At 47.3% G+C, this 27,799-nt stretch overlaps 1 protein-coding gene across 11 annotated transcripts in view; it reads left to right on the top strand.

Moving 5' to 3' along the window:
* Window positions 1-27,799, top strand: part of FBRSL1 (fibrosin like 1) — a 694,486-nt gene that overhangs the window by 632,953 nt on the left and 33,734 nt on the right. For all 11 annotated transcript variants that reach the window (XM_029619457.1, XM_029619447.1, XM_029619455.1 and 8 more), the window contains one exon: window positions 7,374-7,422. In XM_029619457.1, the coding sequence (XP_029475317.1) occupies window positions 7,374-7,422 (49 nt within the window). The remainder of the gene's footprint in view (window positions 1-7,373; window positions 7,423-27,799) is intronic.

Consider the following 27,799-nt stretch of genomic DNA (forward strand, 5'->3'; position numbering starts at 1 on the left):
TCGTGCCATGCACCTGATCACCTAACTGCAGCATAGGAAATCTGCCCATAGCCTCTAATCCCTGCCCTCATCCCTACCCCCCCCCCCCCCCCTGCTTGGACACACCTTGAGCCAGTGGCAGGGCAAGGTTAGATGCTTCCTCGTCTTGCGGCCTGTTGTCCTCCTTCACCCATGTGTAAGCACTGGGGTTCCCTGGCCAGCACTTGACGAGCACATCTTGACACAATGAATACATCTTGGGCCTAGGTGGGAATTGTGCATATTCTCCAGCAAGTTTTTGTGGTCACATCCTCCCTGCTGCTCAGACAATAGCGACAGACCTTATCTTTGTTTAGAGACTGGCAAAAGTTTCCAGTGGAGTTTGTGTTGCCCTGCAGTGATTAATCTGAGCAGTTACCTTGTAGCTCCAGAAATGGATTGCCTGACAGTGAAACCCTGACACTTCCATTCCTCCCCCTCCCTTCCCTTACCCCCTTGCTGCCAAGTGCCTTTCTGGCAGTCCTCTGCATTGACAAATGTAGACTATGGGCCAGCCGCACAGTTGGGACTCTGCTGTGTGTTGTGCCAAGGCCCTGCTTGGCATTCTCCGACGGTGCCAGCATTTGCTCGCTGACTCGGAGCCGATGGAAACCAGGATGCGAGGTTTTGAATATTTATGATCGTGGCCTTGCAAGGGAGAAGGCGGAATTAAAGTGCCAAGGCCTGCGGCAGGCTTAACACCATAATCTAGTGGTTAGCAAGTGACAACCTACCACCTGCCTCTTTTTACTGGAAATTGCATCTTCTCCCTCTCAGCCCTGCTTCCCCACATCTCTGTCACCTAGGACTCTGCCCCAGCCCAGCTTCAGGCCGTTCTGGTCTGCTCTGGCCAGCAGAGTCTGTCTTCTCTTCCAGACCTTCTGCCTGTGAAGCTGGGTGACGATGACACATGATCGCACGAGAAATCTTCTGAAACCCAGGGAGACTCTGGATCGGTGCTGCTGCCTTTATAGATGGAGTATTCCGGGCAAGGCCCCTGGGCATGTCTGATAATTTTATAGCTTCTGCTTAAATGGCTGAAATACGGCATCTGTGCTCTTTTTTTCCATGGCATGGAATGATTTGGCTTTTGATGTGAGGTTTCAATCATGACCCCTAGTAGTTATGGGGGAGGGCAGTACAGCAGTGAGGCACATTCTGCTTGTCTTGTACTCACTCCCATATGCTGCCCTGTTTGTTTTCTGTGGGTAGAAGGAACTGGATGCAGTGTGCACGATGAGGTGGTAAAGAGAGGGGAAGATGAGAAAGATCTCTGACAGTGAGGATAATCCTGGAGGTGTGTAACACTAGTGTGGCAAATGGAGACTTGCTGTTGGAGGTGTATGAAGCAGCGACGGAGGTGATCACTGTGTTTGATTTCATTAGTGCCAGCTTTCAATCAGAGTGGAGGTGGTTTTCCGGCTGCTGAGCCAGCCCTTTCCTTTCTGTATGTGATTCATTTTAGAATAGTAGAGTGGCAAAATAATGTTTGTACGGGTCCATCATTGTACACAGCACCGTACAGGATTGGACTCTTTGCTTTCCATGAAGTTCTGAATTGGAGCTGAACCATGAGAAATGGGGAAGGAGTTCTGGAGGTCGCAACCTTTTGTAAGGCCATTCGGCATATGGCTACTAAAATGGTAACAGGGCCTGCAGCCCAAACCCTACACAGACTTAAAATGCAGCAAATGTACTCGCTGGAGGAAGAGAAGGGATGGGGGGAGGGGGAGGGGGGGATTGTGATAGAAATCTTCCGGTATCTAGCAGGCTTCAATTGAGAAGAAGGTTAGAGGGCGGGAAGCCCTGCTAGACGTGGGCGTGACAGGATTGCAGAGGGAGGTGGTAAGGGATGAGGGAGGGAGATCTGTCTTTATCTGCTGCCAATGGCCGAGGCAGGAGACAAGGTGGGCAGGTTCTCTCTGAGGTCACTGTACCTGAGATTTCCAACGGCTTTGTGATGTCACAGAATAATGGTCACTGGCTTCTCCGTAGATTTAATATTTGCTTTATTTACTTAGTGCAAGGCAAATACTGGAATCAGACACTGCAGTATTGTTTTTGCTTGATTCCTGTCTGGCACACACTGCTGCCCCTGGCAGAATCCAGTTGTAATGTCCTTTTTTTGTGAGCTTATATGCGGTGGGCCCGGGCCAACCTCTGGAAGGCCGTTAATAACCTGCCAGAGGCAGCGCTGGCAGCTGCCTTTCATGTTCCCAGTGCCAAGCTGCTGCAGGAACTCATCAAGTCCTGGCGTCTTGGGTTTGTCTCCAGGTGAAGGACGGCACTGCTGGCGACTCGGGGTGACTCTGTTGACTTTAGTACTGCACAGAAAATGGAAAAAAAAGTAATTTATTTCTGAAAATCTGGAATGCTCTTGCGGCTGCTGTCCAGACGATTGGCCTCTGACTTGCAGCGTCTTAGGCAGCAGCTAGGAGGGGGCACGTATCCCCTTGCAGGAGGGGACAGCATTGCCAGGGAGGGAACAGGTTCTGGCACACCAGGCCCCAGGTTTCAGAAGACATGGCTTTGTTTTTGAGCTGTTTTCTGCTTCTGCAGGCATTTAGCGCTGCTGGTCCCTGGGTAGCATTTTTTACATAGCCAGCTTGGCTGAAGTGCCCTGGAACGTCTCCCGCAATCACAGTAAATCCTCGGAAGCAGTGAAAATGAGAGAGGCACCTGCCGCCGCTCCCCCCAGACACACACAACAGCTTTCTTGTTGTTGCACCCTGCTTCTTCTGAATGTTGCCAAGGGCCGCTGTGAAGGACAGGTGGAGATGGTTACCAAAATACGCAGAATGAGGCAAAGGATATGAGCCTGAGTGAGTGAGAAATGCATGGAGCAGGCACCATGGGCAGCCTGGGGCCCCTGTGCATTTCCCCTTGAAAGCTGCCTGGCTGGCCAGAGCACCCATAGTGTTAGGGGTGTGACTCTTCTTCCTTGCTGCTAATGATCGTCTCCCAGTGCCTGGGATTCCAGAAAAACTGCCGCCTCCTCTCTCCGCTGCTCCCAGAGCAGTTTAGAAAGGCAAACCTGTCACTGGTGAGAGCTGCTGGTAGTGTCAGGAGTACCCCCCCTCGAGCTTTGTGGCCGACCCTTACCTCCGATTCCTTGTAATATTGCCTGGACTGTGCATGTTTCCCTGGCATCTCCCTTATTCCTAAAGCTGTCCTCTCATTGTGCTTGGACAGTGGGGTGATTTGGCCCCATCGACCCGCCAGATATGTGCTTATGATTTCTGTGATTCCTAATGTACATCACCTTGAGCAGATCCACACTGGTGAGTGCAATTAAATGCAAATAGATACAATTTGCATGCAGGTTACTATAGATGGAGCAGTTCTGTTATAAGAGAGATCGCCGGTAACTGAAAATGAAGCCGCCTTCTTTATGTTAAGTAATACTCCTGGGGTTGGATTCCTGAGCTTAGGCTATCTACTTTGGCTGGTATGGGGTGCTGAGCAGATAGCATGCACAACTTCAGAGGGCCTGAGGGAGGACGTCTTAGCCATCATCCAACAGTGGACCCCTACTGACCGGACTTGGGGTGCACACACAGAGGGAGCTGGGCTCTGTAGCCCCTGGCCCAGGACATTCAATGCAATGGTTGGGCTTAGGAAAGTTTATAAACTTGGGGGGAAACTCTGGGGAGTTGCTGGTGGATGACCACAATGGTCATCGCCCACCCCACCTCCATCATCCTTCCTTGTGACCTTTTATATCTGTCTGGCCTCTTTACTTTTTAATGGTGCTAGTCGCACCCCTGCAGCTGCACCTGAGTTGCCATTGCTAGCGGTGAATGAAGGCTCAGTGCACTGTCGCCCTGGCAAAGCTTGTTCCAATTGAACAGGAATTCATTATATTAAATTAAAAAAAAAAAAAGAATCTCTTTGGGAACATATCCCCCAAGTCCATCTTTAGCACCAGGCATGAGAGGCGATGACGCTAATTGTTGTCGGGCTGCTTAGACATTGAGCTTTATTGGATTTCTTAAATGTATCACAGAGTGCTGGAGCAGCGTATGGCAGGGGTCGGGCGGGTGTAGCAGGCAAGAGAGGGAAAAGCTTCATCTGTGGTGTGAAAGCTGAAACTCATAACATCTGTCAGTGCGTACATCATCAGGACCGTGGCACTTACAAACGGCCAGAAAACAAGCTGATAGTGCTCAACGGGGCATGTCCGTAATATCCTATAAAGAAGATAGAACGGGAGCTGCTGCCGGAGGAGGGAGGGTGTCGGGGACTTTAGAAGAATGTTCTTAAAGCAGAAATTATTTCCACGGCCAGGAATGTGGAGCGAGAAACAGGAAGGCCCTCGCACAAAACAATCTCTGAGCAAAGAGAGCCCGAAATCTGCATACCTAGTCCTGTCCTCACCCATTAGCCCATGCCAAGCCCTGCTTCTGTTATTCATATATACATACATACAAGGATGCAGACGTTACACCAGTGAGAGGTCCTACGTGTGCTGTGTTCCATACCCACCCACCCTGTGCAAGTGTGCAGCCAGCTCTGCATTAGTCCCCCAGGCTTAGCCTCTGATAGATTGCACAGAGCCTGCCATCGCACAATGCAAATTCCAGTAATTCCATAGGGAGTCTGGGAGTCGCACCTGTCCACGGTTTGCCTGTTTAAATCATTCCCCTTGTATCGTGTTACTTTTAGTTTGAGTTTCCAGCTGTAATTTGGAATATATATTATATGGGCGGGGGGTGGGGAGGTTATATATAGATATATAACCAGAGCTTAATTTGTAGACAGGAAGAGATATTGTGGAATGGGAGGGAGAGGGGCCAGAACCAGGTGTGAACTGTCTTAGGGGTAGGGACCGTGTAAACCCTTTCCTACACACGTGTGAGTAACAGCAGAAGCAGTGGGACTGACAGGCATTCACCTCCAGTCTCTTTGTTATTTTCTCATGACCTGTCAGGTGTGCCAGATCTGATCTACTTTCTCTGGGGCCTGGTGGGCCAGAAATGATCTTGCCTCCACTGGGCTCTGCTCCATTTCTGCAGAGAGCCCCACCAGCCCCGGTCTCTTTCCATGGGGGAGCTGTCGCCAGGTGTCAGACCACCATTCTGGGTTGTAGCAGATACAAAATGGAGTTGAATTAGCAGAAGTTCGTGAACTGTAGTCCTTAATAAAGGCCAGGGTTGAAGCCTTGACAACTGGCATTATTGCACATAAGTTTCAGACTTGTACTAATTCACCCCCCTTTTTGTGTCTGCCTGTTGCTCTGCAGTATTTACTTCAGTATCACCCTTTCTCCTCATGTCCCCTGTAAGGGGGAGGAAGGGGCTGGATTCTCAGCTCTGTCTGCTGCAGGCTCATCCACTCTTCTCCTCTTCCCTGCAGGCTGACTGGAGCAGAACACCCCTGCTGCTCTACCTCTTAAGTCCAGGCCGTATAAAACTTTAGACAAAATTCCAGATTCTCTCCTCTGCAGGAAGGAATGCTGAAATTGATGTTCATGTCATTTACGAGCAACGTCGGGAACGACCGTGTGTGTGTGTATCACATTATCTGTTAGGGGTCAGTACACATCGGTGAATGTTTACCCCTAGCAGGGTTAGAATTTGCTGACTGCCATTTCAATATCATCCTCAGGTTTTACATGAAACCACCCTGTCATTACCATAACGCTCAAAGCAAGTTTACAGGAAACCATGGAACAATTTAACAAAATAAAATTCAATAAGAATCAAAACTAACCCTCAAAACCCAGTCCTGTTGTTTTCATAAGCATTTCATCAACAGGGTAAATGTTAGAATTACTGGTCAAAGCTATTATTCCTTATTGATTAATAGCAGTTTATGGATTTTTCCTCTAGGAACTTATCCAAACCTTTTTTAAACCCAGTTACACCAACTGCCGTAACCACATCCTCTGGCAATGAATTCCAGAGCTTAACTATGCGCTGAGTGAAAAAGAATTTTCTTCAATTTGTTTTAAATAAACTACTTACAAACTTCATGGAGTGCCCCCTGGTCTTTCTATTATCTGAGAGAGTAAATAACTGATTTACATTAAAGGACTTGTACAGGTTAATGTAGATCGGTTATTTACTCTGTCAGATAATAGAAGGACCAGGGGGCACTCCATGAAACATTTTTTCACTCATTGCCTCGTTAAGCTCTAGAATTCATTGCCAGTGGATGTGGTTACAGCAGTTAGTGTAAGTGGGTTTAAAAAAAAGTTTGGATAAGTTCCTAGAGGAAAAATCCATAAACTGCTATTAATTAATAAGGATTAGTAGCTTGAGATCTATTTACTGTTTTGGTTCCAGGTACATGTGACCTGGATTGGCCTCTGTTGGAAACAGGATGCTGGGCTTGATGGACCCTTGGTCTGACCCAGTATGCCACATCTTATGTTCTTATGTAAAGCCAACTGATAGGTGGTCAAGAAATATTGTACATAAATAAGTAAGCAAGCAGGTCATCTGAAAACAAATTGCCATGGGAGCAGATTGCATCTTATGGGGCTAAAGCTGGGAAAAGCCCATTCCCTGTACTTATAGTCTCAGATGACCCAAGAACGTATAAACCGATCATTGGATGAACATAAACGGCACAGTGGTCCATAGGCACCAAATGATCTTTTTCAATAAAACCTTAGACCACATTTCATAAGGGAAGCAGTGCAAGCTAGGGGTTATCCTCTCATAGTACAGTTCATGCAGCCCCACATACAAAGAATTGTGCTGAGGATGGAGTATCGAAGCCAAGTAAGGACTCAAATGTCCAATTTGTGAAAGATTAAAAACACAGTTTTCACCACTGCCTTGTTCAAAAGAGAGGAACGCATCGGGCAGTTACCCCCAAGCTTTTCTCAGTTTATGAGAAAAATCTAAAATCTGGTTTAAGGTGCTCTTGCCTCTGAGGCACAGTTTTGTCCCATTCAAATATTGTTTTTCCAAATGTTAAGGGGTCTCCTTTTCCCCCCCCCCCCCTCCCATCCCTGTACAATCCCCAAATTAAAAATGTGTGGTTTTTCAGACTCTTATGTTTCCTGTTAATTTGAATACTAGATTATTAATGTGTAAAGTGTCTGCCTCCAGCCTGCTCTAGGAGTCAGTTGGAATTTACATAGATGCTAGCAGACGTGCGTATACACACATGATATATAAATACATAGATAAGGAAACATTTGCCCACAGCTGTGGAAGACAAGAGTGAGAATGGGAGGCTGTGTGTATCGGCCCCCAGCGGTGTCCCTCAGGCTCAGGCACAGCTCAAGACTGCCCCCTCCTGGTCCTCCACGTGACCACAGCACGGCCCAGCTGGCGCTTGACGGAGACCAGCTCTGCGTTTCCTCCCAGTAACCTTTTTTTTTTTACTCTTTTTGCTTTCAGGGTTCGGACTTGGGCTCCGAGAAGCTGTTCTCCCTGGCAGCAGTGAAAGGTAAGCGCTGTGCGTCTCGTTCGAGCTACCTGCAGAACAGGGAATTTCAGGGCACGAATGGGAGGGGATTGCGATGTGACAGGATCCCCCATCCCCCACCCGGTGGGCTTCAGTTCCAGTGTGCTGCTTCATTGCCAGGAAGAGATGTGGGTGGGTGGGGGATTGTAGGTTTCCCCTGTCACCAGCAGTGAATGGAAAAGTTCCAGCACGCTGCAGGTTAATCTTGCGTGCGTGTGTGTGTGTGTGTGTGTGTGTGTGTGTGTTCGTTCCACTTGAGTGTTTCCTGAGTGAGATATTTGGACAGCAGTTCCCACCGCAGGTGATGGGGTGAGAGAAGGGCTGAGGTGAAACCAGGGAGGGCATTAGGTTGGAAAGATATTGTCAGAACCTAGCATAAAAGATGGGCATTGAATGAAAACTTTTTCACTCAAGAGCAACAGGATTAAATCCTAACAGACGTTATTTTCTGGCTAAAATAAGCAGTGCTGCTGCTTCCCTGCCACACGCTCTCAGCCGTCCTCCCGTCACTACATGATGTAGTGTGCGCTCTTAGATTGAGGGTGGTTTGCGGCCTGACGCAGGGTGACCCCGCAGCCTCAGAATAATGATTATCCAGGAGTCCAGGTCTCTCTGTTGTGTTTCCTTGCTGAACGGTGTGTGTGTCTGTGTGTGTATATACACATGTGCGCTTTGCTCTTACCCGCTACAAAGCTCACATCATCCTTTTTCAACAAAAGGCCAGTGTGTGTGCTGCCACTCCCCTTGCCCATCTGGTTGGACCTGGCAGGAGTGATGAGAAGATGGATCCCACCAAGGTGAAGGAGGTGAGCACATAAGCGTCAAGCGGTGTGTCCTATAAAGTTGATGAGCCAGCGCTGGCCAGGAGCAGGCACATCAGGGCAACCGTTTTTGACATTCTGTGCTGCGGCTGGTCATTGCTGTTACGGCAAGTGCAGATTTTTGCTAGTGTGTGTTCGAAGGGAACTTGTCCATCCTGTAGCCAAACTGTGTTGTGTCCAATGTTTAAAATATCCAGGGGGGGGGGGGGGGGGGGGGTGCAGCCACCAGTAGTGTCCAAGACCTGGAAATCCTGCTGCTTAGCAAGGTGGAGGTTTTTTCCATTTAAGCAAACACAGGATGAGATTTTGCTAGAATCCGGCACGGTAGCCATTTGGCGTGGGAGTGCACAAGCTGAATAATAATGGTCCATAACCGTGCTTCAGGTCGGACCTTTTTTTGGATTAGCCCAGTACCTTGGGTTTCTCCCTTCGTCAGGTCAGTGGTGACACGTACTACGTCTCACTAGTTGCCTAGCAGTGGCTCCCAGACTCCACCTGTCCTGCACAAACGCTGACCAGGCCTTCATTTTGTGTGAGTCCTTCCCCCCTAAGATGAAAACGTATTTCTTCCAGAGCAAGATGCTCCCTTTAACTGAGAGAAGTCACGTGGCTGGGAAATCTCCTTTCCTGTTGTTTTCCTAGGCTGTAGGTTTAATGTTTGTTTCTCCTCTGCCAATGGGATTAAATGAATAGATGCGATTCTGCCTGGAATGAAGGCTCTTTAATTATTTACACGACTGTTAGACTGAAATTGCCTTTTGATTTAAACCCCCAAAACCTGTGGCTCTGAGATTTGAGGAGAGGGGAAGAGACCCACAGTTATTGAGGGCTCAGTTGGAAATCTCACCCCCCCCCCCCCCCCCACCCCTGTCACTCACTCCTTTGAAAACAGTTTGTTGTCTTAAATGCCGTGTGCCACGTCTGCCACGGAAGATCACAAGATGGCTGTAACCGTGGTTCAGCAGGTGAATCCTGTACAGCGTGTCAGAGAAATCGTCGTCAGGGGAACATCGCTGAAGGAATGTCGTGAATAGTTTATAAGTCAGACTCATTTATTATTAAGCTAATGACGCCCCATGTGTGTTAGACCCTCTTATACTGATAACATGCGCTCTCCATTACATTCTTTGACTGGGAGAGATGCCGAGCTGAGTGCTCAGGGTCATTCAGGGAAAACAAGTGGCTGCCACGGTAGAACCTGACTCTGTGCCGAACAAGAGGATCCCCATCCCAGGAAAACTCATCCTGCGGCTGGCCCAGTGTCCCGTTGCTAGATTGGCACACAGCCACACTACATGCATGCCTCAAAGTAAAAAAAAAAAAAAAAGTCTCAAGTATTGCCCTATCGTGGCACCTACTAGCCAACCTCGAGGCACTCTTTTAATGAACTCTGCAGCCGTGAGCCGTAAAGCCAGTGATTGGGGTTGGGAGCATGGTGAGACATGCAAATATGAACAAGAGCAATTGGGGTGTCTGCCTTTCTGCCATCACCTACAGCTGCCTGTAGTTGGGTGCAGAAAGGCAACTTGTTAAACCAGCAAAATAGTCCTAGTGAAAGTGCCTACGTGTGTGCTGAATGCCAGTTGTACCGGGAATGTTTTTTGTTGTTTTGCTAGGTTTGAGGGTCACTGGCACTTTTGCATTTCTGATATTGTTACCATCCTCTCCGTTCCCCCTTCCTGATTCCCTGCACGTCTGTTCTTTGAAAGTCAGTCGCTAAGGAGAACAGCCAGCCATCTGAGGCCAGCCAGCGCTCCGCTGGGGACTCCTGGAGACGGATACAGTGACATTGTTTCCTGTGCCAGGCAGGCCTACAATCGACAAGCAATTTGGCAGGTCAGGAGGAAGTAACCCAGGGGTCAGCTTTGTGTTTCCATGCGAGCGGTTATTAAACCCGGGGTCGGTAAGGCTACAGCATCTCTTTGATCAGGGATGGCTTCCTCTGCCCTTTGGATCAGTCATTTGAAGTTACCAGCAAGATTTCACACACCACTGGTGGGGGGTGATCCTTCCAGAGCAGGAAGGGACAGGGAGCATACGATTGCTCACCGCCACAGCCTTCCAACTCAGCAAGCAGTGATGGACAGTAATAGCTTATTCCCTGCTGTAATCAAAGCATCGATGTGCACCACAGGTCAATAATTGATTTTTGTATTAGCTGCCCATTGAAAAGTGTAAACCTCTGCAGCTCTTGCAGGTGAACTGCAGCAGCACCGGTGCTTTGCTCCCCTCTCAGCTCAGATTTCACGGTGAGAAATTCTGCACAGTTTGGAAGAGAGCACAAGTGTTCAAAGTATAAATCCACCCAGTCGCTCAGAGCCATGACTGCCAAACCTCTGCAGCAGAGCTCATGGGAACAGGGAATGGTTTCACTATATTAGATATGCACCGGGAAGTTGCTAACACAATTGCCTGTTGATAATCGGAGCTGCAGCACCTGAAGGGTGTTCCGTGGCTTCTTGAAAACGTCAGAACATTTATTTTTGCTCAGTAATAAAATTACATAGAAATGATGGCAGAAGAGGACCGATGGTCCATCCAGGCTGCCCAGCAAGCTTCCCATGGTGGTATCTGCCACGCCGTGCAGGTTACCCCCATGTATCGGGTCAGTTTGGCTTGACGTGCTTTGATGTCTGAGCATCAGTACCCCAGACTGTAAAAAAGAGTCATGGCTTGTGTTGGTTGTCTCTGAACCTAAATGTCTTTTTCCTTTCAACCCCCACCTCCCTCCTTCGAAGCAGAGAGCGATGTTGCAATTGCATTAGAAGCATCAAGGCTTATTGGTTAAGGGTAGTAATCCCATGCTTCTATTAAGGGCAGTAACCGCTGCTCTGTGCTGGTTACCCCCATGCTCATCAGTTCCGCAGACCACAAAAGTCAGGGTCCTCTATGGTTGCAGTCTAAATCCAATTCCCCTTTTCCCCTGCCGTTGAAGCAAAGAGCAAAGTTGGAGTTGCATCAAAAGTATCAAGGTTTATTTGGTTAAGGGTAGTAACCGCCGCACCAGCAAATTACCCCCATGCACTCTTTCTTCGTTTCCTTTAGGGCTTGGCCATACAAGCAGTCTTGTGCTTTTTCCCTTATGTCCACATAACAGTATCCCAGATCATGGATGTCGAAGACCTCAGTTGATGTCTGAATCAAAAGCCTCTTATCCCCCTGCCGTTTAAGCAGGGAACAATGTTGCAGTTGCATTAAAAGCATCAAAGCATATTGGTTAAGGGTAGTAATCATCATGTCTTCTGCTAAGGGTTGTTACCACCGTACCAGCAAATTACCCCCCTGTACGCATCTCATTTTCATCCTCTAGCCTTTAGAGATCCACGGTGTTTATCTCATGCCCCTTTTCTTCTTCACCACCTCCTCCAAAAGGGCATTCCAGGCCTCCACCACCCTCTCTGTGAAGAAATATTTCCTGGCGTTGGTTCTGAGTTTCATTTCGTGACTCCTAGTTTTGTTTTCTTTCCAACAGAAAAGGTTCAAAGTCCATACATCATTGAAACCTTTTAGGTATCTGAAGGTCTGTATCATAGCTCCCCTGCATATCCTCTCTTCCAAGGTAATCATATTCAGATCCTTCAGCCTTTCCTCAGTTCTTCCAATACAGACCCTACACCAATTTTGTTGCCCTTCTCTGGACTGCCTTCATCCTGTCTCTATCCTTTTTGAAATATGGGCTCCAGAACTGAACACAATACTCCAGGTGAAGCCTCACCAAGGTTCTGGTTACTCCTCTCTCTCTGCAGCCCAGCATTCTTCTGTCTTTAGCTATGGCCTTGTCACATTGCTTCACCATCTTCAGATCCCCAGACACTATCACCCCAAGATCCCTCTCTTGGTCTGTGCACATCAGTCTTTCACCCCCCCCCCCCTATCACATTCAGCTCTTTTGGAATACCGCATCCCAGATGCATGACTCTGCACTTCTCGGCAATGAATCCCAGCTGCCAAATCTTTGACCACTCTTCAAGCTTTCTTAAATCTTTCTTCATTCTCTGTACTCGTTCAGGCGTGTCTACTCTATTTGTGGATGATACTTAGATCTGCAACAGACATACTTTACCTTCTGCCCTTCCGCAATGTCGCTCAGAAAGATGTTGATAAAAAAAAAAACAAACCCAGGAATAAAAATAATTCTGGGTTTGCTTCTTTATTTTATTATTGCTAGCACTGTGGAAAGCCTTGTGCTCTAAAAGGACACACAGCTTGTTGGCATCTCAGGTTCACATCAAAGCCCAGGGAGTGGTTGACATCACTGCTTCCACTTCTCCAAAAGTATTTTGGTTTGGTGACACTGTCGGGGAATGAACCCACGAGGAGAGGGCACAGGTAGGCTGCGATGGTCGTGTCCTGCAACTGCAGCGCCCTCTGCAAAGACCTTCCATTCAGAGGTCACCTCACTGTGATGGACACATTTCAGCTTCATTGAGGGTGGCTGGGGACAGAAGTCACTCTTGGAGGAAGGAGGGGATGTGGAACTTGTCGCCGAGTTTTATTTGTTTCTCTGGAAGACACTTTCCAGGTTTCATGTCTCCTTGGTCTGAGAACTAAAAGAAAGTTTGTCAGTACACTTCAGTCCCTGGCCTAGCTGAACTGATAACCCAGACTTAATCTGATCTTTTTGTCACACAGGAGACCCGGGCTTGATTCGCTGGCTAGGGCTGGGGATACTGCAGAGCCAGCATTCACAACCCTTGCTGGGAGGGACCCCAGCCATGGTGCAATGGCGACAGCTAGTGGCCAGTCTTGGGGGTCTGCATTAGCCAGGTTCCTGGTCAAAGGAGCTACACTGTCGCTGCACTATCTGGGCTGAGGTAGAAGGAAAGGATATAAAGATAGCAGGGGAAATCCCTGAGCAGGTGCAAATGGAAACTTATTGGACCAGATTCCAACCCCAGTTCTTATTGAGCTGGACGCCCAAAAGAGCAGACACAGCCGGTGAGAAGGCTCCCTCTATTATTTTCTTCCCGGCAGTAAAGATTGCTTTAAACACATAGCAAGTTAAAGTGATGTCTTAAAAGTCATTGCAGTGTTGCGCTCCAACCTCGTATGCTGAACCATGAGGGGGTAGCTGATTGATTGTGGATTGGATTGGATTGGATCTTGGCTGGCCAGCGTCTCTCTCCCATGCTCACTAATGCTCTTCTTCCTCCCCCCCCCCCCCCCCCCCTCTCCAGCTAGCAGGCTTCCCATTCCCACTTTCATCCATTACCCTCCTTTTGCACCCCCACCTCCTTGTTCAATTGTCTACAAGTTAAACCTTTGGCGAGCTTCTGTTCAATTTCAAGAAAAAAATGGTTTTAAGCATGCACCTACAGCCCCAGACAATTTTCGGTTTAATTATTAATTGCTATCAACGGTAATCACTCCTAATTGTTCTATTTTTTGAGACCCACTGTTTAATGGTTATATGTATAGTTTTGGAAACTCAGGTTTACTGTTTTATGCTAATAGCCTTGTTTACTGTTTTATGTAAAAGCCCTGGTCAGGTATGTAAGCCCCGGGCGATCTGCGGTTCTTTGTAAACCGGATTGATTTGTATCTCATACAGGAATTTCGGTATATAAAAATAAATAAATAAAGAAAGAAAGAATGCCCATGCAGGATTCTCTTGCTGTAGGAGAACTGCATGTGTAAGTCAGCTACTGTCTGTACCCCCGGGGCCATCGTTAGGGAGAGGGGAGTGATGAATGGGACGATTGCCCCCCCAGCCTGGCACTTCAGAGGGCCCCCGCACTGCTGTGGTAACCCAGCTCCCTCTGACTGCTGGCAATATTTCCATGGGAGTGCCAGCGGGCTAGACGTTATGGTGACCTGTACGGCAGAGATACAGGTGCCAGCCCCCCCCCCCCCCACACACACACACACACACACACTCTCTCTCTCTAATCTCAAGGCTGAGGGGGGGCCTGCTCCAGTTGAATTGCCCTGGACCCTACATTCCCCTAGGGTCAACCCTGAGTACCCTCATCAAAGCCAGGATAGTACAATCACAGAGTTCTCCTCCAAAAAAACCCAAGTCCCAGGGGAGGAGGCAGAATTGCCCTCTCCTATCCGTAATCGAGCATTAAATAATTAGTACAGCCTCTGGGAGTGAGAGTGTCAGAAGCCGGAGTGTTGCAGGGGTTTCTCTGGCAGGAGCTGGCTGAGCAGGCTGTGTATTCTGGCTCCCTCCTTCCCTCCCTTGTTATTCTGCCTGCCCATGGGATGTACAAGTGGCATTCCCGGCCACGCTCTGAGGACTGTTATTCCAGACAAGTTAACAGGGGGAAAAGGAGCTGCCTGTTGCCGTCCTGCTGTTTGTTTTCTCTGGATGGACCCCAGGCCGTGTTCAGAGAAGGAGGGATGGAGGAGGCTTAAGGGAGTCCATTGTACTCCGAGGAGAGAGCAGCTGCACTTCCCTTGACCTCACCGAATGGCTCAGCTGTACCACTAGGGCCCTAGTGGCCTAGAAAAAATATACACTCCCAAGAAAATTTCAATGGAGGCTTTGAAAAGAAGAGACGAGAAAGCAAACAATCCTGTTCGGTTTTACAGTAATTAATTTAAAATGTGTGCCGCCTCCTGTGTCCTTCCTGCCCTCGGGCTCCGTGCTCCAGGCTGCTCTCTAGGCTCAGGCTCCAGGCTGCCCTGCGCTGCTCACGTCTAGTACTTAATTTATCTTCCTAGCAAAGCTGGGAGCCCTGTGCCAGGTCTGTGTTGCTGGGACGGTGTGACCTTATGAAATGTAATCTCTTGCTTTTTTTTGAGCACGGTGCTTGGCAGAGGGGAGGTAAAATTAGCGCCATAAAAGTAAATTTAGGAGCCATTAAAACAGTGGGCTCTCATCTTGGTAGGTGGGATGTGTATCCTGCTACTTTCAGGGCGTGCCCACAGATCTTGTCCCTGTGCCTATGTGGTCAGTAGTTATAGTACTTCAGTGTCTGCATTGAATTAGAAAAAAAAAAAAACTCCAAGCCTTGGCTGGACGCCTTCGCAAGGGGACACTTATTAGACCCAAGGGTACTGGGAGGTTTCTCATCAGACCCAGACATCCGGAACAGTTAGTGTGACTGGCAGCATGATATGTCCTTTGCCAAAGCAGTAAGGACCCATCGTGTCCCGTCCACAAGCTGCTGTTTCCAGGGTTTGAGGCAGTTTTGAATGCACTGCCTGTGTGACAAGGGTCAGGTCAGAGCAGCAGGCGCCTACGCAGTACAAGAAATACCCTAACTTTCCTTTCAAATACTGAGCCACTGGGAATTTCTCCCTTTCTAAAATCTGTAGTCCCAACGTGGCATGCACTGGGCGTGGTTACATAGCCGGGCAGTAGTAATGGTTAGGTAGGTAGAAAAGTCATTGGCAGCTGTGTCTGAATCCTGATTTAATAATTTGTTTTAAAAGCTGTCATCTTGTGCAGCTCATCAGTGAAATGAGGAGGAGGGAACCCAGACTCCCTTACCCTCCAGAGATCAGTCTCTTCTTTCGGGGGCTCCAGCTCAATGAAACCTGGCCTCTGGTGTCTTCATTCACAGCCACCTGAGATTTCCCCCATTTTTAAACCCCCGAACCCCATCTAGCACATGCCCTCTAGCAACTCTCCTAGGGCCAGGACCAGCCTGAGTCTGGCCGTTAGGTGTTGCTGTTATCCAGTGAGGAGGCCTTCCCTCCCCGAGGGGCTGTAAGCACAAGGTTGGCTTCTAATTAGATGTCTTCCAATGATCCTTACTGCGAAGGAGATTACACTAAGCCCTTTAACTTAATTATCCTGGGAGGTTTTTCTTGTGCCAGCAAAGTAGGAAAAAAAGTTCACGGATAGATAAAATGGAAAGGTTATTTGACAAGGCTTTCTGCACCAATATTATATTCAGAACAAAAAAATCCTTTATATAACTTAAAAGGGAGGGCTCTGTGCCGAAATGTGTGTTTTGGATTCAGGGGAGGACAAGCAGGGAAGAGGAATACCAAAGGGGGGAACTATGCAAGCAGAGGCTTTCTTCTGCCTTGTGCACAGTAAAACTGCCCAAGGCGTGCAATGCAGATACATTAAATGTCTGCTCTGTGAGATTAGGGAGGTAAAAGCAAAGCAAATCCTTGGCACTTAAGAAAACCCTGGTTGTAAACTGCCCGGGTTTCAGCTCGGGAATCTGCAAGGGAAATGCGCATTTCTTTTGGTCTCTCTGGAAGCAGTCATGTGCTTATTGAGCCGGAGGTTTGGAGCTTTTAATATTATCTGCCCTGTGGATCTTCAGAGCATAAAACCTATCCCTGCCCTGTAACTTCTGTGACAGTCAGCCTTGTATATTGTGCAGCCTGCTCAGAAACTTAGGAGTCATCCTTTCTAATGCACATGTAAAGCATCTCCCTCCCTGGCCACATTTCACAAGTAATGATTTTCAGGGGTCAGTATATTGTGCAAAGTCAGCTGTAAAAGACGCAGGTGTATTGCATATTTCTGACTTCAGTGCACCAGTTCCTTTCCAGACAGGTGCTATTAAGAGGTAAAAAGCTCCCTTAATTATGATACTAGGACGGCAGATGAAAACATTCATGACAGTACACGGAAAGCTCTGCATTGCCTGGGTATACCGACAGCTCTGCGGTGCAGTAAATGCTGAGACCCTAGGATTATTTGAAATAAACTCACATCTCACAGGAGTGCCCCTGAGCAGCTCTGTTGATTGAGGGCCATAGTGCCCTGTGCAGAAGTCTGCAGAGGAGAGGAGTCCTTGGCTCTTTCTCTGCCTCGGAATTGGGAGCCATCTTCAGGGATCACGGTTTTAGCGTTTATGCAGAATCTTTTAAATCACTTTATTCATTTCAGCTCACAAAGAAAATCTTTGTTAGTACAGAGACATAAATGGATTCCTAATATATATTCAATAGAAACAAAAGAAAAAAAAGTAAAATGATACAGCAAATCAGGATTCACACTAACTTAGACCTCAATAGAGAATTTAGCATTTAAGAGCGTGGAGGTAATAGCACAGGAGATTTAAAAGAAATAATATTTACAACTTGGACAAAATCCTAAGTATGGTATAGCCCATCAGTTGGTTAATTAGATCAATTCGGCATCTTCCCTTTCCTACTGCTGGACCAACACTAGACAGCATTTGAGCATCCAAGAAAAATCTCAGGTCCTTGGGGGCAAAGAAGACATTTAATGCCATTATCTTTTTTTCAAACATTTACAAGGATAATATTAAATAGAGGAAGCACCTAGAGCTCAAGTCTCATGTTGTATTCTCATAAATATTTTCCTACGCTGTTGAGTAACGCTCTCCAAATTGGGGTAAATACAAATCCTTTGCCCTAAAAATAACTCGTTAACTTTATGGAAATACAAGTGCATTACCATACTTGAGTCGAGTTCAAACACAAGGGAAACTATTTAGCTCTTCCACACAAGATTTCTCCAAGAAGACTATCAGGTCCCGACTATGGATTGATAATTGGGCTGCAGCTCTCTCATCCCCTTCCTCTGGCACCTCCCAAGGGGAAGAAAAAAGATTTATTTACAGGTGGAACCACATCAGCTGATATATGTAGTACTTACAATCAATTTTTTTTTCAAATCTCCCAGGGCATAATCCCAAAGACTTTAGGGACAGTTAATAACCGTAAATTTAAATGTTTAATATATTTCTCAACATGCTCCATTTTCCCCTGTATAACCTCTCTATCTTGCATTATTGCAGCGTTCACAGCTTTAAATTTCTTTAGTGACTCTTTCCAAATTTTCAGTCCTCCCCAACTGTTCTTGATGAAGACTTCAGACTATGAGCCAGTATTTCCACTTTTAAAGCCAAAGAACTGATTTGAGAAGAAGATTTGACCAGCACGAACCACGGGGAGTGCAGCGTGACAACAGGAGGCTCTGCAGGCAAAGCTTGAGACTCGCCCGAAGCAGCAGCAGCTGTCACCATGCTTTGGGATACGTCGATCTGACTCCCCACAGGGCTCTGAGGCAACGGCATAAGGAGGTCTTTTCCTCCTTATGCCGATTTCTGCTCTGCCTCTTCCCCAATTACAGACCAGAATTTGGGTCCATCTCCTGGTGCTGCTCCCATCACAAACAGAGAGCAGCTGAAGCCTGGCTCCTGTGCCAGCGACATCATCCGGCACGCCTTCACCCCCCCCCCCCCCTCCCCTTAAATCCAGCGCACACCTCTCCAGCAGCAGGAGCTGCTGTTGTAGGGTTTTCAGGGATGCTTCCTCCCCAGGCAAGTCCAGGGCTCTTCTGTCGGCAATGAGGGACCAATGAGCCCTCCATCACAAGTCCACAGGTCAACAAACCAGTCCATCCTCTGCTGGAAGTCTCTGAGCTTCGGAAAGAAAATCTCTTATTTTTCCTCCTTCCTTTTCGCCAGCATTGCAAAAAGTAATAACAAGAAACAAATCACCCAGCAGAGGTTTGGCGGTGCAGCCACTCGAAACCCCACCATCTCCATGCCATTCCTGCCCGCCTCCCCCGCCACGGCGTATTTTAAACAGAGAACAAAGTGGAAATAGGGGGGAAAAAAAATTCTTGCTGATTTCTGTCTGGGACTGAGACTCAGGACATTTTGAAGTGGCAAAAGCTGGGGGGACCGTACAAGGGAAATACTGGCCCTCTGAAGAAAGGCGAGACCATCCCCACTAAATGGGGTGATATCTGTGATTACTCATCTGGCAAGGGGAGACGCGCCAAAGAAACTCCTGAGCAGGTGGGCAGCCGTGGCGTGGCACGCGGGCACATTTAGTAGGGAAGTGCAGCGGGTCCGGGCTCCCCAGCGCTGGCCGGTGGCTTTTTTTCTCGGCACCCGTCTCCTTCCCGTGCAAGGCATCCTCACGGAGCCCGGGAGCTGGTTGCCATGGGAACGGAAGGCAGAGGGCAGGCTCTGATCTGCGTCGCTCGATTTAACAGCTCGCAGGCATCCGCTCCTCTTGGGGGCCCCCCCCAAAACAAATCCAAGCAAAGGCGCAGCATGGGGGCTTCGTGCCCTCCGCATTCCCGCTCCTGTGCTGCCTGGAGTTTTTGGGGTCTCAGCAAACCAGAAGATCCCAGATTCAGGGACACCCCCCCCCCCCCCCCCCCCAGCATGTTCAGCTGTTGTCTCTGGCTGAGAGCTTTGCATACGGGGACCTGTGCAGGAGCGCAGTTTTTGTGCACTGTTTATTTTTACTGTACCCCCACTTCAAGGTTTCTTTTGAAAGGCCAACCAGGTAATTAAATAAATCACCGGTGGGGGGAGATGTTCAAGCCATTTATTTAATTGTCAAAATGCTCAAACAGTTGAGCCTTTGCTGCCAACACAATTAAATCTTTACTGACTCAGACGAGATTGATTTAGAAGTAATAAAAGGACAAAAAAAAAAAAACCCAGAGGAGAGAGAGAGAGAGAAATGGTGACGTTTTTTGATGGCGATTGTTAACAGGATTGGCCTGAGGCTCCCACAACAACACAAAGAGCTGCGGCTTTATAATCCCAGCTGTGAGGAGGAGGAGGAGGATTATATCTGCATGTTGAATTCTTATTTAAAGAAGCATAAACAGTGGTAAATAATAATAAAAATAAATAAATAAATGCAAGCAGAAGTAGAGCTTGCCATGGGGGAGGGTGAGAATTATCTTGATTTTCAGTCTTTAACATTAAAAAAAGGAAAATATTCCACCACCGCCTATTACCAGCTCCCAGCTCCCCCTCCCCAGTGCAGGCCTAGGGCCTTGGGGGCGGCAGACTCAGTGTCAGTGTCAGGAGAGGGGGGGGGGGCATAGTTTGTTTCCATAGAGTTTTTAGTGCAGGAAAATGACAGCCTTCCTTCCCTGCCCCCCATGTCCCTTCCTCCTCTTGTTTTGTTTGGGGGTTTTTTACCCCTGTAATCAAAGCCTGCTTGTGCCGCCTGCTCCCTTTATGTGTAATGGGGGGGGGGGGGGAGAGAGTTGCCAGGGCTTAGAAGATGAGCTCAGTTTTACTTAATGTGAGAGGATAGATGCTGGGTGGGGCATAGGACTGTGAGGCAGCCTTCTTCAAATGGCCAGGCTGTGAGATAGCAAGGTGAGGATGATTGACCCCGGACTAGAGGTTTGCTTCTGTTCTGGAGAACGCTATTTGCTTTGGTTAAGTCAGAAGGTAAATGACTTTGATCATAGGCAGTGACATCCTCCATCCACCCGTTCTTCCCCTGCCCTGTTTGGGAGGTCACCAACGAGACTGCTTCTGGGCTCCTTGACACCAGATTCTTCCTCCTGGTCACAAGTGTGTAATGGGGAAATAGAAACAAAGCAAGGCCAGTTGTCTTTCATGCAGGCAAGAGTGAGAATAGGGGGCTAAAAAGCTATAATTACAACTGGGAAGCTGGGGCAAGGGTCTTCAGGACTACATGCACATCCAATTTGATCTGCAGAGCTCCCTGTCGGCCCCTGCAGCTGAAGAAAAAGAAGGAGATGTGATGTCTGCCATGGTGGGGAAGGAGGATGTTGTTACTGAACATGTGGCAGAGCAGGGCGGGAGAAAGAATTAGCATGTGAGTCTGAGAGATAGTGTGAAAGGGCATGTGAGTGTGTATGTGAGGGAATGTGTGTGTGTGTGTGTGTGAATGAGCATGTATGTCTGTGAGTGGACGTGTATGTGTAAGAGTTTGTGTGTGAGGGAGTATGTAAGATAGTGTGTGTGTGTGAATGAGCATGTAAATCTGTGAGATTGAACATTGTGTGTATGAGAGTGTGTATATGTGAGAGTGGCTGTGTGTGTGAGAGCATGTATGTCTGTGAGATTGAATATTATGTGTATGAGAGTGTGGAGTGTGTAAGAGAGTTTGTGTGTGAATGAGCATGGAAATCTGTGAGATTGAACATTGTATGAGAGTGTGGAGTGTGTAAGAGAGTGTGTGTGAATGAGCATGTAAATCTGTGAGATTGAACAGTGTGTGTATGTGAGGGAGTGGCTGTGTGTGTGAGAGCATGTATGTTGTCTGTGAGATTGAACATTATGTGTATGAGAGTGTGGAGTGTGTAAGAGAGTTTGTGTGTGAATGAGCATGGAAATCTGTGAGATTGAACATTGTATGAGAGTGTGGAGTGTGTAAGAGAGTGTGTGTGAATGAGCATGGAAATCTGTGAGATTGAACATTGTGTGTATGAGAGTGTGTGTATGTGAGGGAGTGGCATGTGTGTGTGAGAGCATGTATGTCTGTGAGAATGAACATTGTGTGTAAGAGAGTGTGCATGCGAGGGAGTGTAAGTGGGCGTGTGTGAGCATTTGAATGAGCATGTATGTCTGTGAGAGTGAACGGGCGTGTGTATATGTGTATGAAAGAGAAAAATGGGTTTTTTTGCATATCGTCCCCCCCACCCCCACCCCACCTCTGCTAATCTACGCAATCCCAGGGTGACTCCACATCAGAAGTTCCCAGGTATGAATGTAATGTAAAGTAAGATCACAGTGTCATAATTGTTATATAAAAGAATAAGCAGCATGCACAGCAGTAAAAAGGGAGCAAATTAGAAAAAAAAAGGTAGAACCAAACCATAAAATAGATTCAGATGTCAATATACCATGGGGGGGCGCAGATCATCAGTCAGCTTGAAGTTCTCCCCAGTGATTGTGGGGTGGTTTTTCGCAGGGGAGGACAGCGGTAGCGACACGCCGGTTCTGTGCCTGCTTCTGCTAAAGGAAAGGACGAGCCACTCCCCACCGCCTCTTTCCCTAAGACCAGTTAAAGCTTGGACACTAGGTTTTGTGGCCAGGATTTTGTTTGATTTTATTTTCTAATATGTTTTACGAGTATTGCCAAAATAAATAATGAACCTGCTTACGGCTGTCCAGAAACAGCAAACTCCTTGCTTGACACTGCTAGAATTTCTCCCATCTGGTTAAGTAGATTTCCCATAGCAGTAAGAAAAGGATTTAGCATTTTAATGTTTCAGAAGTGTAAGCCTGCGTGTTATCTGCAATTGTCATATTATGAGACTTCAATAACCATTAGAAGAGTTTGCTTTTATGTTGTGAGAGATCAGATGATGCAAAGAATCCCCCTCCTAATGCCTTCCCCACATCCCTGGTGCAAGCTCAAGGTATCTCTTGACATTGGTTAGCTGTTTCTTTTAGGACAGATTTTAAGAATCTTAGATTAGATGGACTGGCTCCAGAATATTTAACAAATCGCCTCTGTTTATCTCTCTTCAAAAAACTTGGAACTTAAAGAGAGAAAACTAATTGATGCTGGGAAAACTTCCCTCCCCCCCCCCCCCCCCCCCATTTTGTGGCATTCAATATCTAATGAAATTTGTAGAATCACAGACTGCTTCAGTTTCCAAAAACAATACAAAGCCTGATTTTTTTCTTTAGTTTGAGTGACCAAGTGAGAGTCTGTAGACCTTGTAGATTTCGCAAGTTTTTCTAATCTATGTTTTAGTTTTTATTTTTATATTTTCTTAATTCCATGGTATTTTTTTAATGTTTCTATTTTAATGTTTTAGTTAGGTTGTAATGGTATTGTTTGTTTTGGTTTGGTTTTGATTATTTATTTTTATGTTAAATATTATTGTAAACCTGCCCCAGAGTTTCTGTGAATCGAAGAAGTAAATAAACTCTGATGTCACTGAGGTTCACCTCAAGGTTAAGCCCTTCATCCGCTCATAATAGGAAAATGCTTTTCCAAATAATTTTGGAGACCATGTGTTATGTATGGCTCTCTGCTGGTAGCCACAGCCCCTCACCCTTTCCACCCCCTCCCACATTGAAACATCAGCTCCCAGCAGGTGGGGGGGGGGTCCAAGAGGCACAAGGACAGACAGAAATGGAAAGCCTGGATCATAGCAGGACTAATCAAGAAGAGACAAAATCGACCTTTTTGTGTGCAAGAAAAAGTACAACGTGTTCTGGGGAGAGAGCAAAGATGGCGTCACATTTTTTTCAGTATGAGCCGCCATGAGCAGCTCCTGCTTTATATAGGAAGTATGGGGTGGGAGGAGAACAGATTTTCTTCTCTCCGTGAATGTATGTGAGCTGCGAGCGGGTGACAGTGCAACAGGGCCATGGTAATAACAAATGGACTGCTGTGGAATAGTGTGGAGGCGTCCTCTCTCCAGGGGGCTAGAAGGTCCCATTTCATTTAGTGATTAATAACTTGTTTAGAGGGTAAATGAGAGTCAGTATAGATCTCAAATGGCAGAGACATTCCCAGGTGCCCTCTTCCTGCCTCCCACACCATGTAGCTGGAAACATGAATTCTTTGCATGTCTGCCAGAAATAGTCCAAGGTGAAGAAGTTTCCTTGTTCCTTACTGGGTCTGTTTTATATCTCCAGACTGGGCAGATAATAGCACAGACCTGAATTGGATTGAATATGTTTGGAAGGATTAAAAAAAAAAGACATAAACACCGTTGAATGAGGCAGTTTGTGACTATTACAGTGCTGAGAAGAAATTTGTGGACCCCTAGGGTGATCTGCATTTTAGCACAATTTATACCTAAAACAGGATTAGATCCTAATCTAAACCCAGAAAGATAACCTCATTGCATAAATATCTCAGGCAAAAAGGACATATTTTGATTATTTAGTCAACAATAAGTATCCTTGTGTGAAAAAGTATGCAAACTCTTCAACCAGTAACTCCTAACACCGCCTTGAACAGCAATAACTTCAACTCAATGTTCCTTGAGTCTCTCAGATCTTATTCCTTGAGGAACCGTGGCCCACTCTTCCACTGTTTAAACTCTGTGACATTTCAGGGCTTCCTTGCATGAATAGCTCACTTTAGCTCTTTCCACAATATTTCAGTAGGGTTTTAAGTCAGAACTTTGACTTGACTAATCAAAAACACAATATCTCCTCTTCAGCCCTTCAGCCTTGACTTTGAGGGCTTTGGGTGTTTTGATGCATTTCCAAGTTTAGGCTCCTTGTCTCGCTCCGTGGCCCACTTTTGGCTCAACTTCAGCTTGCAGATTGATGGCCTGACGTTCTCCTCCAGACTTGTTGTTTTTGGGTTTGCCTGTAGCAAATCTGTGATGTGCAGGGGGGTAGTAGAATGCAGGGTCCCTGGAAGGTAGGCTGCAGTGTCTTGGGTTAATGATGTGCACTGATGAAGGCTATTAGTGCAATTTATAGAAATCCCAGCTGGCTAGGACCCATGAGATGAGAAAGAAAACATTAATCTCGATGTGCCTGTAAGCAAAAATAAATCTGTGTATATATGTTTTATTTTGAGGTAAATTAGATTTTACCCAAAAGAACTGCCAAAGGTGCATGCAATTGCTGCAGGACAGAGTTTTAGCAACTGAACTGGTCCAGGAGAAGGGAGGCCTTCTCTGCAGGCTGCGATGCCTTTTTACTACCAGAGATGATTTCTTTAAGCTTTCCAGACTTGGGACCCACATCGCCTTCAAAACACACGGATGTTGCCTCTTTGGCTCATTCTAGTATTGGTCCAGTAAAAGGTATCGCAGTCTGGTTAAAAACAAAGGACTGGTTGCAGGCACTGTTGCAAAACATTAAAATTTTGGGATCGCTAAAATCAATTTTTGGCCAGTTTGGTGGCCATGTGCATGTGGGAGGGAACCTGGTAGCTCCATTTCCAGGTCAGATGTTCTGCTCCTCAAGCCAACCAGGGCTGGGGTCATTAGAGAAGCAACATTGAGAACCCATAGGGGGATGGAGGTTGGAGGAGGAAATCATTGTTCGGTGGCGACACCAATGGCCAGATTCAGGACCCCTGATTTCAGAGCTCCAAAGGGGGGAGCCCTGGGTGGTGGCCCCCGGCCGAGGATTGTCACTGTAGTGACTGGGGTTGGGAGGCAAAATAAAAAAAAAAAAAAAATCCCAGGTTGCAAATGAAGGCTCGCCTTGGTCCAGATCCCACCCCATGTCTCATTGAGCTGGAAGCCCAAAGGAGCAAAAAAGAAATTTACCAAATCCAGAAAAAAAAACCCCCCAGAAACTCCAATTTAAAAAAAGAAACTGCTAGCATTACAAAACCTTAGTACTTAGCAGTGGCAGAGTCAGAAAACCTCAGCCACACAAAGTGAGTCTTGGGTCTGGGCCGGAGATGCTGTCACTGGCAAGTCCAGGCAGGCATGGGATGGGAGTGCCGCTAATTTCTGAATAAATGAAACTTGGAGCAATTCTCAAGTGAAAGAGAGAACCAATGAAGCTGTTGTTACATTCAAGGGTTGAGTTATCGGTATCATTTCCCTCCCCCCTCCCCAGGGCAGGCCATGCATCCAAAGCCAGGCTGGCTCCAGGTCACATCATGTCAGCCCTCGGGTGCTTCAGAAGCGGGCGAGCATGAGAGAGGCATCCCTTGGAGCCTGCCTGCTGGTTGCTGCTTCCTCACGGCTTGAGAAGTGCCCCCAGCAGGGTAAATGAGTCGAGCAGCTCAGTTTATTAAAAGTGGCAGGCAGGTGCTCGTGCCTGCCAGCCAGGGCTGTCCTCCAGGGCTGATTGATGGTGGCAGCTGCTCCGTCACGTGGTGCGGGATGATTTGAGGTGATAGACGGCTCTGTTCAAACAGAGCCAGCGACAGGAGAGGAATCCAAGCTGCTGCCTGCAGAAGGGCTCCTTTATTCCACGGTTTCAGGAGATGGTCTGAGAAAGCTATACTTAAGAACGCACAGATCGGAATGACACTGCCTGCTGCGCCATACAATTAACCACAAAGTTTGCCTTAACCTACATTCCATGTGGAGGCAGTGTCTGCATGGCGTGCAGTGCATTCAGTTTTATTGATATCTAATTCATGGTACGTATTAAGGAGGTCAACGGGAGCAGCCTATTGGTGGTGCCAGGCTGACCTTCCTAATCTGGATTTCTCCTAGAATAGCAGGGCTGCAGTCTGAGAGCTGACCAGCTGAGGGTTAAAAATTTAGGACTGGCATGTTCATCCTCATCCCAGGGCTTGGAGTTTCAGGGAAGGCAAGTTTTGGTTTCCTGTCTGTTATAACTGGTAGTGTGTAGAGAGGACAGGATTGGTCCCTGGGGTTGAAAGGGGTTGAGTATTGCTGCAATGGAGACCCCTCCTGGCATATGAAAAGCATGGAGGTGTTGAGCCTTGGAGGAGGTTCACTTGCAGCCGGACACCGATTAGTCTGGGGACTTCCCCAGATCTCATTATACAAGATCAAGGCAGGTTGTGACGTCCCAATCTCCAGACCCTGTCGCTCACAGCCTGGATTTTGAGAAGTTAATTCTGCAACTACTCAGTCTCTCAGAGGATGTGTCTCGAGTCCTGGTGGCTTCTAGAAAGCCTTCCAGTAGAAAGTCCAATGGACTGAAGTGGAGGACGTTTTCCATGTGGTGTGAGCAGAAGTCCCTAGTTCCATTCTCCTACTTCACATAAAGACTGCTTGATTACCTACTTCACTTATCGGAGGCTGGCTTAAAAACCAACTCCGTTAGAGTCCATATCGGTGCAATTGGCACATACCATCATGGTATAGATGGTACACCCATCTCTGTACAGCTTATAGTCATATGATTTATGCAGGTCCTGCTTCAACTGAAGCCTCCCCTAAGGCCTCCCATGTGTCTTGGGACCTCAATGTGGTGTTAGCTCAGCTGATGAAAGCTCCTTTTGAGCCACTGCGCACCTGTGGCCTGAAGTACCTCACCTGGAAGGTCATATTTTTGGTGGTGGTCACCTCAGCATGCAGGGTCAGCGAGCTTCAGACCTTAAATGACTTTTCCACCTTACATTAAGTTTTATCATGACAGAGTCGTCTTGCGCACGTACCCTAAGTTCCTGCCTAAGATGGTGACTGACTTCCACCTTAACCAGTCCCTTGGCCTACCAACATTCTTTTCCAGGCCCCATTTGCACCAGGGCGAATGAGCACTGCACAGTTTGGACTGCAAGTGAGCCTTGGCCTTCTATCTGGACAGAAGCCCATAAACAGTCCACCCAACTTTTTATTTCTTTTGATAGAAATAGGTTGAGTGTTGCTATTGCCAAACATACGTTATCCAGTTGGCTAGCAGATTGCATCTCCTTCTGATATGCCCAGGTTGGGACTGCATCTTGGGGTCATGTCAAGGCTCATTCTGTCGGAGCCATAGCAGAGTCGGTAGCCCACTTGAGAGCAGTTCCCATGGAGGAGATCTGCAAGGTTATGATGTGGATTTCTCTCCACACATTGACATCTCACTATTGTCTGAATAGAGATGGTCGACACGACAGCAGATTCGTCCAGCCTATCCTTTGGAATCTGTTTGAGGTGTAGAACTCAACTCTCCCCGCCTAGGGCCCCCAAACAATGGGGTTCAGGCTGTCTCCCCCCTCTGTTACCAACAGCATATTGCTGTGCCCATTGGCACTTGATTGGGTGTCTTTTGGTCTCCTTTTGTGTTAGGGAGTAGTCTGTATCTAGGGATTCACCCATGTATGAGGACTGCCATTCTGCTGTCCTCAGAGAACTCCTGTTACAGGTAAGCAGTTGTGCTTTATGCATTGTCATGTACTACTTATCAGGTCAATACAGTAAAGTGCGGCCGCGGTTACCCTGCTCCTAACCCGCTTTCTACCCACTTTTCGGCCGTGTTAGTCTAACCCGCGATACACTATCCCCTTTAACCTACTCT

The sequence above is a fragment of the Rhinatrema bivittatum genome, chromosome 11 (genome assembly GCF_901001135.1).
Source record: "Rhinatrema bivittatum chromosome 11, aRhiBiv1.1, whole genome shotgun sequence".
Taxonomy (NCBI): domain Eukaryota; kingdom Metazoa; phylum Chordata; class Amphibia; order Gymnophiona; family Rhinatrematidae; genus Rhinatrema; species Rhinatrema bivittatum.